The sequence below is a fragment of the Ostrinia nubilalis genome, chromosome Z, assembly GCF_963855985.1.
Source record: "Ostrinia nubilalis chromosome Z, ilOstNubi1.1, whole genome shotgun sequence".
Lineage (NCBI taxonomy): Eukaryota > Metazoa > Arthropoda > Insecta > Lepidoptera > Crambidae > Ostrinia > Ostrinia nubilalis.
Window position 1 is genome coordinate 11,846,391 of NC_087119.1, and position 13,576 is coordinate 11,859,966.

The 13,576-nt window shown below is 35.5% G+C and overlaps 1 protein-coding gene across 2 annotated transcripts in view; it reads left to right on the top strand.

Moving 5' to 3' along the window:
- LOC135086768 (frequenin-2) overlaps nucleotides 1-13,576 on the top strand; it is a 275,388-nt gene that overhangs the window by 246,808 nt on the left and 15,004 nt on the right. For both annotated transcript variants that reach the window (XM_063981558.1, XM_063981560.1), the window contains 3 exons: nucleotides 8,236-8,260; nucleotides 8,839-8,887; nucleotides 11,826-11,915. In XM_063981558.1, the coding sequence (XP_063837628.1) occupies nucleotides 8,236-8,260; nucleotides 8,839-8,887; nucleotides 11,826-11,915 (164 nt within the window). The remainder of the gene's footprint in view (nucleotides 1-8,235; nucleotides 8,261-8,838; nucleotides 8,888-11,825; nucleotides 11,916-13,576) is intronic.

The following is a 13,576-nucleotide window of genomic DNA, read 5'->3' on the forward strand; positions in this document are numbered from 1 at the left end:
CCGCCGCCGCTAAGGTAGCGAACATGGTGATGGGAATTTGGAGATAACTTACTCTATATAGACTACATAGGCTCTATTGATTGGCTATAGAGGCTCTCGTAAAATTCGAAAGGTAACCAGATAAAAAACATTTTTCCATATTTCTCGTGGATATCACACCTACCAAATTATGCTTTATGGAACATTTTTGCGATGATTTATAGAATAACAACTGGTAAGTAAAAGTATTCGTTAGTTGAAAACCGCATTGCGTTCCAAACCCGCTATTTTAAACCTAATGAAAAGTATACCTTACTTCGAACAGAGAAATTATGTCTATTAGGTAATATTTCAATGTCACCATAGATTCGCAGGTAACATTGATCGATCTTGTGATTAAGTTAAGGTAAAAAAGGAAACGCATGGTTATATCATATCTTGGACATATGAAATCGAACCTCTACAAGACGTGGAATACCTATAGGTACTAATATTATAAAGCCGAAGAAGCTGAGTTTGTTTGTTTGCTTGAACGCACGTGCGCACTAATCTCAGGAACTACTGGTCCGATTTTAATTATTTTTGTGTTGGATAGCCCATTTATCGCGGAAGGCTTCATTCAGGCTGTAATAACATCACCCTACAGCTAATAAGGGCGAAGCAGTTAAGAAAAATGTTACAAAAACGGGCAATATTTGTCAAACTATTTTCACACGTATAAAGTCGCGGGCACAGCTAGTAATACGTATTAAAAAACATATTATAAAGCATGTTTGCTTCTCCTTCTATGTTTCATGTTGTTTGTAGACATACTTTACCAGCTAAACAAAGCTGATACGGAGATAATAGACTTTTATTCCAATAGAACACAAAAGTTCTCAAGGCAGGCCGATATAAGATCTTTCTATTCATCTCTTTTTCTTATATCGTGTGGGTAGTTAGTTGCTAAAGGTCAGTCTGAGCGGCCATGGACGTCATTCATGCCTCTATCTCTAAACTATCTAATGCCCTTTAGAGCACAACATCTTTTATCTTAATTATTGCTTTCTGCGGTTTGCAGTATAGACAGTGTCTAGTAATATACTTGTTTTTTATATTTATTCAAGTTCGTTTCAGCCAAATGACGTCCACTGCTGGACGAAACCACATCCAGGTGCTTCCCGCAACCTTCAACAGATCGTCAGTCCAACTAGTGGAAGTTCTGCCCACGCGATGTCTCTTTAGTTTGACTATTCTGCAAGCCATGTCGGGTTGGACCAATACAGTAGGTACTCCTGTTCAGTGAGTAACACGAGTACTCCTGACAAGAGTGCGTGGATTTTACCAGCTTAGCTCTCACTTATTGCGTGTTATGTAAGCTATATAAAACTGTATTGGATTGAAAAAGAGGCTGACAAAGGTGACTGAGTTTCTTCCGCGACTTCTTCTCAGCACCAGCCCATATGTTGTCCCGAAGTGGTGGTAGGGCAAGCTATATTTGGGACGTGTATAAGTGCCCTGGAAGGAGCCTATGTACTGTATAAATTATTTGAATTTGAATTTGTAAACTTCAAGTACGTTTAAAAATGCAATTGCAAGTGAACAATTGAAGCAGCTGAAAAACCAGGAGGACAAATAGCTACATAATTAAATTGACATCACTTGGTTGCCATTAAGTTACACGCCATATCGTGGAATTAATATACGTCTAGCTAATAGCATACTTCAATACCGGACCGAGGCGCTAGTGTATAATCTAACCATAGGCATTTATTAACATACTCGTATTTCATTCAGGTAATTGCGCATAATTATCTTCAATTAGGTAGGCAATTTAATTGCCATTTTCAGGGTAAGTATGTATACCATCGTCATGATCAAATCGTAGAAGTGTACCGGTGGTTGATTGTAGTAGGTAATTAAATTAGTGCTCAAAATTCGTGTTGTTCATGGATGAAATAGAAAGTTTCAAAATACGCTAAACATGTGCCGTGTAGAGATAGGTATCTACTATAAGCTTAGCAACAGTGTGCTAAGCAATCCTGAAGTTATTGTCTTTGGAGCGTCTTGTTTGATACAAAAATGCACTATGCATATAAACTGAAACTTATAAAGTCCTTTGGCTAACTGAAATGCTTTCATTTTAAGAAAAACAATATACTCGTACTACATGTCATGAAATGAAAAACAATTATCAATACCAATAACAGAAGTAAGTATCCAAAGATACTTGTAAACCATTAATAGAGCAGCCCTATCTGTATTTATAAATCAATACTTAATATAAAACAAAGTCGCTTTCCGCTGTCTGTCCCTATCACAGAACACATATTCCCTATGTATGCTTAGAACTTTAAAACTACGCAACGGATTTTTGTACGTTTTGGTGATTCAAGAGGAAGGTTTATGTATAGGCTTACCACCCGTGCCAAGCTAGGGCGGGTCGCAAGTAAAAATAATATACAGAACTTAAAACTCAACCAGTACGCATTTCTTTACAAAAAAGACCAAAGCGTACCCCAAGGTCCGATGCTCGTAAAACCAAATAGCTCAGTTTCCGATAGCAGATCGGCCATTGAGGTGACCCAGCAGTAAACGTATACTTTCGTATACTTTCCCTTGCCTATAGAGCTTACCATCGGTTTATGAGATGCGTTACTACTTTAACGTAGTGGATGCGCATATTGATGTTGGTAGGGTTTGAAATAAACCAAAATTGGCAACAAAATTAGACAAAACACTTTTTAAAGTAGGTATGAGTGAAAGAAGAAAGAAAGAAAACAGAAAACTTTTTAAAGTAGGTACGTGTGCTCACAGATTTATTATTAAAATGGAGACTGAAGAGTTTTCATTGAAGTTTTGTAGAACAGTAAAAAGTGACTTGGCCAATCTTTTAATAAAAGCGCATAACTCAACTACGCCTGGACCAATTTTACCAATTATTTTTTTAAATGTTCGTTTAAGTCCAAGGATGGTTTTTAGCGCGAGAAAAATTCAAATAAGTAATTTCCGGGACAACCCCGGGCGAAGCCGCGTGAGGAAAGCTAGTATGTAAATAAATTTTTTCTCAGAGTATTTTATTTTTTCATAAAATGTACCTATCAACTTTATTACAATGTAAACAAATACATAAATAAATATCAATAAATCCTGATATAACATGTTATCTTTAATTTAGACAATATTTCTTGATAAATAAACATGTTCAGGATAAACCCTAATTTACTTGAAATATAATTTTACAGGATCAGAAAAAATTACAAAGGGTTTAACAGTTATTCGACTAATAAGTCGAATAACTGTCAAATTCGTCTTGAAAATCAATTACCACGATCAAGTTATTATTAAATCAAGTGGACATTTATGTGACCATCAATTTTATGACTAGTTTACAAGCGCAAAGAGAGTCGTAAATAAGTTAGTATCAATACTGAGGCGATTATATTCGTCCAATTAGATCTAGGGCTGAGCAATGGTGTTCGAGTATTATAGATAGGGTTGCCAACTTTTTCTACTAGAAATAAAGCCTATAATGAAGAATGTTCACTAATTTTGTTTTTTAGCTTTCTGTATTCTCTGTTAAAAATAAAAAATACACGTGAAAGAATTATTTCGATACGTCAATTAGTTTCCAAGATATTGAATTTTAAAAGTGCGGGCGGCGGCCGGCCCGCCATTTTATGCGCGTGACGTCATATTACAACGACTGGCTCATATTTGTATGGGTGGAATCTTGCAAACTGAATTAAGACCCACTTCCAGGCAACCGATTAAGCTGAAATTTCGCAAACACATGTGATTTGGATGACCATGCAATATTATGATGACATGGAGCTGATCTGATGATGGAGCTGGAAGGTGGCCATAGGAACTCTATAATAAAACGACTTAAATGCATCGAGTTTGGGCTCGTTCGTTTTGTATTGATGAGTATTTTAATTCTATATAGTAATCGGGGTCTAATGATGGAGCTGGAAGGTAATTCGCAATAAAACGACACAATCGCATCAAGTTTGGGTTTGGTTCAATTTTAATTTCTGTGATGGGTCTGGGTGTTATTATGTATAATAAGTTTGTATTTACAAAAAAAAAATATTTAAGTATGTTTATATCCGTTTTCTAGTGAGCGGACGCTGTGAATGTACGTCACACGGGGTCACGTGACCGTCGGCGGGACTCAATATTTAAGCGAACTTTGAATGCCTATAAAATCATAACTACTGGGTATTTTTGAATGAAATAAAAACTAATGTATTTGTAAATGTAAAAGCTTAACTGTAACATAGGTTTCAAGTGATTTTGCATACCTAGTAACATTCTCAATTATTCAGGTCTATGAAGAATATTAAACAGTATTTTATAAAAATGAACAGTATTTTATTTATTTATTGTTTAAAATGCATATCGTTCTGACTAAATAAATGCAAACAGTATTTTGTATACTTTATTTTTGTTCAACAGTAAAAAGTATAATTTAGTGAAAAACAGTATCATGATAGACAGTATCAGAACAGTATAGTTGGCAACCCTAACTACAGAGCATGTCGTGTCGTGTTGATCGGTGAGCTATAGCAGTTATAGGCCGTGTCACGCGATGTTTACTAGCAGTGTATAATAAGCCAATACGATTGTGCCATGTCAATTAGATTGTAGTTACTATGTACTAATATTTAAATGTGAATGTGAGGATTGATCCATCTTTCACGCAAAAAATTCAGAACGGATTTTGATGAAACTGTTAACTTGTGAAACGTCCAATATGTGGACGATTTATTCTGTGATAAATCTATACTTCTATACTAATATTATAAATGCGAAAGTAACTCTGTCTGTCTGTCTTGCTTTCACGCCCAAACCACTGAACCGATTTTGATGAAATTTGGCATAGAGATAGTTGGAGTCCCGGGAAAGGATATAGGATAGATTTTATCCCGGTTTTTGAAACAGGGACGCGCGCGATAAAGTTTTTCTGTGACAGACAAAATTCCACGCGGGCGAAGCCGCGGACGGAAAGCTAGTAGGTACATTATATTATCACAGAATAAATCGTCCACATACTGGACGTTTCACAAGTCACCCATCTTATTCCAAACTAAGCAAAGCTACTACCTATATGTATACGTATACTGTGGTAACAAACAGCTCTACCTAATTATGTTCTAAAGTGATGATTACTCTATTAGTCGACAATCTAATTTTACATAATAGCTAAATAACTGTTAAGGTTTCTTGAATTAAATTCAGTTTGCAGCTTTATAAAGTTTACTATAAACTTAATTGTAAGTACAGAAATTGCACAAAGTAAAAAATGCACACCGTGCTTGCTCACATCGCAAACAGGAAGAGAGAGAGCAGAAGTTGAACGAGAGCTAAACTTGTCTACAGTTTAGGTTGTCACCACGCAAAGGCATCAATAAATATACTGCATACTAACAATAACAATAATTGACTAAGGCTGAATTTACCACTATTATTGCAAAAAAATCCCATGCTATTACTTCGGTAGTACTCGTATGTGTAGTGGAAGTTAATAAATAAAATAACGAGTGGACTGCTTAGTTAGTAATCTATTCGATATAAATTTACAACGACAAGATGGTCTCATGGTTTAGTGCAAAGTTGTTGAAGAGAGTGCGTCAAGGTCGTCTTCGTGGATGTTCGCTCGCGAACCGAACATTGCTCGTTCGTTCGCCGAACGCTCGCCGCCCGCTCACTGCTCCCTCCGGTCACGCCGCCCGCGGGCAATGTTCGTGCGTAGACACTTGCCAATCCTGAAACTTTATTTCTTTGAAAATTGACTTGGATATTTAAGACTCCACCAAGTCAATCACAGTGCAAACTTGGATCTGCTACTATTTACCTACTTAACAAGAAAAATATAACTTTGAACGGTGTATTTTATACCGCGACGCAAAGTGTTCGGTGACGAAGCGAAACTTCTAAAGTTCTACTTTTTATCGCGGTCTATGCAGGGTTAAGTACCAACATTAAAACTTATTGCGGCACTTTTTTCTCGCTCAATAAAAAAGTTCTGGAAAAGACACTTGCTTTTAACTTTAACCGTATACTTACTTGTTTTTAAATATCATTTTCGACGGACACTTAAGCAGCAGTTAATGCATGCAACGTCAAATTACTAAAATTTAGATTAATTGATAGCTTATACTTCAAAAAACTACACCTAATACATACATACATATCTAATCTAGTCAACGCTTAACTCAGTGCCTGAGATATGGGAGTGGCATGAGAGGGTGTTTTTGTAACGTCAAACGTCAGCGAAATTTAAAATTTTATAATAAGAGCTTATTATAAAATTTTAAATTTCGCTGACATGTCATAATATGTCAATGTCACCGCTCCTATACCTAAGTGGGTCTAGTCAAAACGCACTTTAAAATCGCAAACCCATCGCAAACCAGTCGCAAACAAATAAACAAATCGCAAAAGAGGTCGATAACAAAAAAGGCTTAGTCAAACGGCAAAAAATCGAATCGCAAAGCCCTACCTATCGATAATCGAAAGACTGGATTGAAATTTCCCATACAAAGGCTTAGCCAACATGCATTTATGACTCAATCAAAATCGAATCGAATCGCAACACCCGCCATTTTCATTGCGATTACTAAAACCCCGGTGATAAGCTTTGATTCGATCGAAAACCAATTGGGTGAGTTGCACCACCTAACTTTGACCGTAACTATGACGTTAACCGGTGTTTTTTGTATGGAGTTTGACAGATTTTAGACGTTTGTCAAAGTTAAACTAAGATGGTGCAACCCACCCTAAGGCTGTTTTGACAAATCCGTATCGCGATGTCGTTTTGACAGCTAGTTTGACAGCGAAGCATAGACGTAAACAGAGAGAAGGAAGAAACTAATTAAAAAAAAAATCTAAAAAAAGTAAAAACAATCGCAAAGTCATAGACATGTTTTAACTTTTATTCGATTTTGAATGAACTTTTGTATCGCCGCGTCGATGGTGGTTCAATGTGCATTTTGGCTGCCATTTTACAATCGAATCGAATTACTGGTGACACGGCGACTGTCATTATCGAAAGCTTCCTATTGGTTAGCAATGGCATTTTGACTAGACCCACAGGTACTGAATGAATTAAGCGTTAAACCTATACAACGAAACATTTTCACGGTATGATTCCTTATTGAACAAGCAGGTATGCAATTAATTTACGATATTGCAGTTGGCACAAAAAACGTGAAAGCACTATAATTTGTCACTCCCCTTTCTGTTCTTTTTTCAAAAATAACGAGCATGGTTATTAGGTTTTCCCCAATTGGGTACTAATAACAAAATTACATTACTGCATTTCCATTAAACTCCCTCCCCATTTCCCTGCTTAAGTACTGGAGGGAGTGATACGTATCACATATTTAAATCATGCTACAGCACTGCAAACTTTAAAACTAAGTACGAATTCGCCCCAAAATGCCAGCAGAGTAGACTGTGGCAATATAGATAAGATTGTAACACAGAATCTTAGAGACGTCTCTCATGCCATATTGTATTTCGTCATGTAATATTGTTCAAATGCCAAGCGTTCGTTCGTTCGTTTTAGCCGAATGATGTCCACTGCTGGACAAAGGCCTCCTCCAGGATTTGCATAACGACCGGTCCTGCGCTGCCCGCATCCAGGCTCTTTCCGCGACCTTCACCAGATCGTCAGTCCACCTAGTGGGAGGCCTGCCCACGCTACATCTTTCGGTCCGAAAGATGTAGCGAAAGTTTCGTCAACACGTCTCTACGAGCTATGTGCCCCGCCCACTGTCACTTGATTTTAGCAATTCTGCGAGCTATATAGGTCACTTTTATTCTCCTATGGGTCGCCTCATTTTTGATTCGATTCGAATAGAACCGAAATGGTGACCATTCAACACGACCCACGGCGAAACCCTTGCTATGAGGCTGGTTTTCTATCATCTTCGAATCGGTAGCCCAACATCCTGGGTTGGACACCAGACCATTGGGGTGAAGCTATTGGATGGGCGCTACAGCAGCAAAACATAATATAATTGATCGAACAGCTATACTCCAATTACACCCAATTAATTAACTAAAACGATTTAATTTAATTTCAATGTATCGCTGTTGGTTTCTATAAAATAAATAAATAAATAACAGATAGCATAATATACCTTCATAAGTTGGAGAGGAGTTGAATCTTGTGCTGGTCACACTAACACTGTGGGTATTTAAATATCATAAAAATAAGCAAATAACTGCGTAAATAACTAATGAGAGTTTTTTATATTGTTACAGTTACCGAGAAGGAGATCAGACTTTGGTAAGTTACGAGTAAAACAATGTTTTGGTTAGAGTTCGATTCCCGCCTTAGGCAGTTCGATTTTTTAAGTTACGTATTTATAATTTTCAAAATGTATAAAGTCTCTACGAACTAGTAATTTTACAAGTAAGGTAGATTAAAAATCAAAAGTAATTCCAAGTATTTTTCATTCTGAAACAATTTTGTTTAAAAATGTATTAAAAAATTACTATAATTATATTGTACCTAAGTTAGCCAACGTTTAGCGCTCACTCAACGCCATTGGAAGAAATCTAATAATAAGGCCGAGTTGCACCACCTAACTAACTATAACGATTACCGGTGTGTTTTGTATGGAGTTTGTCAGACTGAAAGTTAAAGTAAAATGGTGCAGCCCAGCCTAAGTCAATGCCCCTGTGTCATTGGTGACTCGTAACGATTTGTCTGCTAAGGCACAACCTTCACGAGTTATTTTCGCTTTAATGAAACAACATGCTTCAAGGCACATTCATTAACTTTTTTGCTAATGCTCGTGTGACAGTATCATTATTAATGAACGTAGAAATACTTAATGCCTTAATATTTTACTTTATTTTTAGGCACAAGGGATTTCTGAAGGACTGTCCGAACGGCCTCTTAACAGAACAGGTAAGGAAAATATTGAAAAATCTCCCAAATAAACATTTTTCATAAGTAAAAAATGGGTCTGTTTGAACGCTAGTTTAAAATTGCATTCAAATACGAAACGTTACTTGAAAGAAGACTGGCGAAACCCAAAAAAACTAGTGTTCAACTTTTATTAAACAGGCATAACTTTTAGATAGACACGAAACATCCTAGTACGGTATCTTCCATACTAGGATAAAGCTAACTAAACTCTGTGGCTCTGGGGGTTATTCCGTATTCGACCCACGACAAACTCAACCCACTCATTATTTTCCTTACTCAACCCAATTTTGTTCCTTACTCTACCCACAACTAATTTTTAATTTTATGTTCCTTATTCACCCCAAAAACATTCCTAGCTCAACCCATTTTAAAACCACTTAAAAAATATAAGATTTTTATGTACGGTCAGAATAAAAATATATTTTTTAGAAATTTAAGCTCAGTTAATTTTTGTGTTAAGATCGTGCTATTAAATACACCGTGTTACTTTGCATTCTTGCCATATTCACAGACATAAAAGTAGGGAACAATACCTATTATTTAAGATAAACAAGAGACTCCCATAAAGAAAGTACACTGAGTTTTTAGTAAATTTGGTTTTGCAGTACAAATTGGAATAAACCAATTTTGTCTCGCACGTTCTACAGGCGCAATTGGAATAAACCTAGTGGGCGTGGCCTAGTTCTTATTAATCTGTGATGTTTTATGGCTCTGGGTACCAGCCTTTTTATCCAGTCATAATAATTATTTTAAAATACTCTTCAGTTGATTTTAGATCTTCCTTTCTACTCTCAGTTTCTACTTTACAGGCTTAGGACCGTCAAAAATACGTAATAATTATTAGGCTTTTAATTAATTTATAACATTGTTCCCTATTTTTACAAATTAATAAATTAAGTATAAAATGAAATCACCTTATTCACAATTAATTATTTATTTATAAGTTCCTACTTACAAAGTTTACGTACTGTGAAGCAAGTGTTCAAAGTGTCCTCCGTTCTGTTGAAGGCACAGTCTAGCACGGCGAAACGTAGGTAGGTACCTATTTCGCTTTAGTTTTCGCAACACATAAACGTTTTTTCTCACAGTTTCGCTGAAACAATCCTTTCATGTAACACGTTTACACTGTTTACCAGTCGTTTCAAGTTTCTCCAAAAATAATAGTCCATTGGTGTTAGGTCCGAGGATCGTGGTGGCCAAGCTACTGGACCCCCTCGTCCAATCCACTGTTCACCAAACGTATTATTCGCGCACTTGACGTCCTTATTGTGGGGGAGCACCATCCTGCTGGTAGTAGAGCATTTGGTGTAACGCTAAGGGTACGTCATCAAGCATTTCGTCTAAGACGTCTTGCAGACACTCCAAGCACCATTTTGATTAAATTATTCGTTGTTTGAATACACTTCAGTCATTTTTGTATTATTTATAACGTGATTTGTGATTGATGGATTTCTCAGTTTTTTACAAAAGTGTCAAAAAGACATTTTAAAGACAATAGATTGCAATAGATATTTAAAAATACAATAAAAAGTAAAAAAGTCTCCATCGCCATCGCTAACAAGTGATGTGCATGCGTTACGATAATTAGTGATATGTTTAATAAATTGTCGATAAAATAAAATATTCAAAATTAAAAATTAAATTTTTCGGGCATTATTTTTTAACGGATTTGTGTTCAGTATCAGTAATACTGAACACAAATCCGTTACCTCTGTAAATATGGCAAGAATGCAAAGTAACACCCTGTATAACTACAGGAGTTCTGATACAATAATATATTTGAAAAACGTTTTTCACAAAAGGACACAAATAAAATAATGACTACATGCAATTAGAACTATAACTTTTCATAACAAAACAAAAAGTAGATACATTTTTTAAAATCTTATAATAAAAATCACAGATTAAAGAGGAACCATTAACTTACATAATTTGAATCTAATATAAATCTACTATAAATCCACTATAAATCTTAATAAAAGTATTCATGTGGACGGATCCCGCGGTATAAGTTTTGAGCGGATATTGATATATATATTGATTTGACCAAAGTTTCTTAATTACCTTAAAATAGAATAAAATCTTCGATATATTTAAGTTAATCAACATTTTTAAACATTTTCTAACAAAACAAAATATAGGCCGATTCGCAACATTGTCAAAACAATTAAAACCGGTTTAAGGGTGAACAATGGATGGACAAGCCGCTTGGCAAGCGGTATCGGTTACTCATTTGCATAGATAACAGTTAAAAAGATAATAACTCACACTTTTACCTTTAACAACGGTTTGTTGAAAGTGCAAGTTTTCCCATATGTATGTTTGTATATTTTATCAAACATGTAGGTGATGTTTTTTTTAAATAAAAATAAATGTACTAGTATGTATTTATCATAATTAAATTTCGGGACAAATAGTAAACGTTGCTTTGCTATCCATACTTGTTTTTGGTATATTTACTTTGGGTTGAGTGAGGAATGCATTTGGGTAGAATAACGAAATTCTGTAATGGGTAGAGCTAGGAATACTAATTTGGGATGAGTGAAGAAATGGGTTGAGTTGTCATGGGTCGAATACGGAATAACCCGGCTCTGGCTGTTATGTCGTTCTAAAAGGTGTTATTTTATAGTCTAATGTGCTGTCGGTCGCAAATTATCGTGCTACGTCTAGGATATTGTCACCGTAAAATTGTGAATTTCGTCAGTATTATCGTCAGGAAAATACATTAATTTGTATACCCACCAGCCGCGGGGGCAGCTAGTGGGTTATGTGGGGTTCTAATCTAACCTAGCCCACTGTTCGTTTGCAATCTCACGCGTTATTTTATAAACTGACGAAATTTATAATTTCACGTTGACTGATACATTAGATAAATAGAATCAGAAACCTTTAGTTAATGTTATTGTTTTATTTCCAGGGCTTCATTAAGATTTACAAGCAATTCTTCCCTCAAGGTGACCCTAGTAAATTTGCGTCACTGGTTTTTCGGGTGTTCGACGAAAACAATGTAAGAAAGCACTTCATCCGTTATTGTATTAACTTTTAATTGATTTCTTCTAGATTGCCAACGTTTCTCAAACTTTACAATTAGGTATAAGTTCTGAAACTTTCGCTCAGGTTCCATTATAACTTACCTACCACCAATTAAGTAACTAAATTGTTAAATACGTTTTGTGATTAGGTGATACACTACAAAACGAGAACGTTAGAAGTAATTTTATATCTTTTGCTGAAAATCTGTCCAAGAATATTAATGTGTCAGTAACAATATCATAAGTGTTCAATGTCTCAAAATGTACTTCACTAAAAACATTATTTCCGGCAGAAATCCACAAAATGAAATGTTCAGTTCGTCTCATATAAAGTCAGTAAATATAAAAACTTTGCCACGTTACGAGTTTTACGAGAGAAACGATGTAAACGTACTTAACTCAGTTTATTCAAGGCCACAGCGCCCATTTTTATTATTGAAAGTGTTCATGAAAAATGTCGTATTAGATACGAATATGTGCAGTTTATTTGGTCTTATGCAGCATTACGTCTCTCAATAATCGAGATGGTTGTCGTAAAGCAGTTTACGATTAAAGTTTTTACGAAGCCTTCGTCGTCGTTTTTATTATACCACAATTTGATATGAGTCAGCCATCACAGTCAATGTAATTAAATTACCAACTTTAAATAATAAAAAAGTTTTAGTTAATAATTATTACCAAGCAATTAAACAACATAAGCTCTTTTTTGAAGACTTAATTTAATTTAATGGTGTATAGAGCGAGCTTCTACGGCATGAAGCTTTTACTCGGGGATGCTTGAGTTGTTTGTCATTGTATTCACTTTATGTTTTCTAGCGACAATTTTTATTTTTTACCGAAAATATAATTAAGATAAGTTTTATATCCCGTCTTGAGAAATTAAATCACTCCCAAGTCAAGTTTATTTATGCACCAAAAGCGTCCTTCTCCAACAAACTCGTCAAAGTTAGTTCAGTGGTTTAGGCTTAAAAAATATCTTAACTACATATAAGTATCCAGGTAACCTTACATATATTTATGTATATCAATATTAGATTGCAAAAAATATTTTATTGTCTTCATTCTTAAATCCTTTGATAATGGACCAAAAAAATTGTCATCCAAGCGTAATTATACTAATGTTAAATCATAAATGGAAAAAGCCTTGGTTATTATGTTTTAATCACTATAATGAACGCTTTGCTATTCAATTGTCTTTGGGAACGTGGCCTAAAACGGGCCGGAAGCGGAAGTGACATGCCGTGCGAACATGTCATCGGAAACGTTAACTAGTTTACCCCGGTCCCCGGCCCCAGAGACAGACCACGTAATTGTTCCATTAGGCACCCTATCAATGAACAAGCGAACATGTCCACACTCGTTCGTAGTCCGTAGGTCTAGACAAGTGACACTTTTGATGGAATCGAAAATCAGGCCTTTAGAACATCTTTCGACCTTACAAATGTCACGTTTTGCCACTTAACTAGGAGGCTGGTCATTTTGCTAAAAAAATACACAATTATGCTATAGATACTTTAATCGTAGGTAAATCTACTAGTCACGCAAATTCAAGTTCAAATTGATGATTTTTCAGTGAGTTCAGAGATACAAACAAGTATTTTTAAGTAAAAGTTATTCTGTCGCTATGGACAAGGTT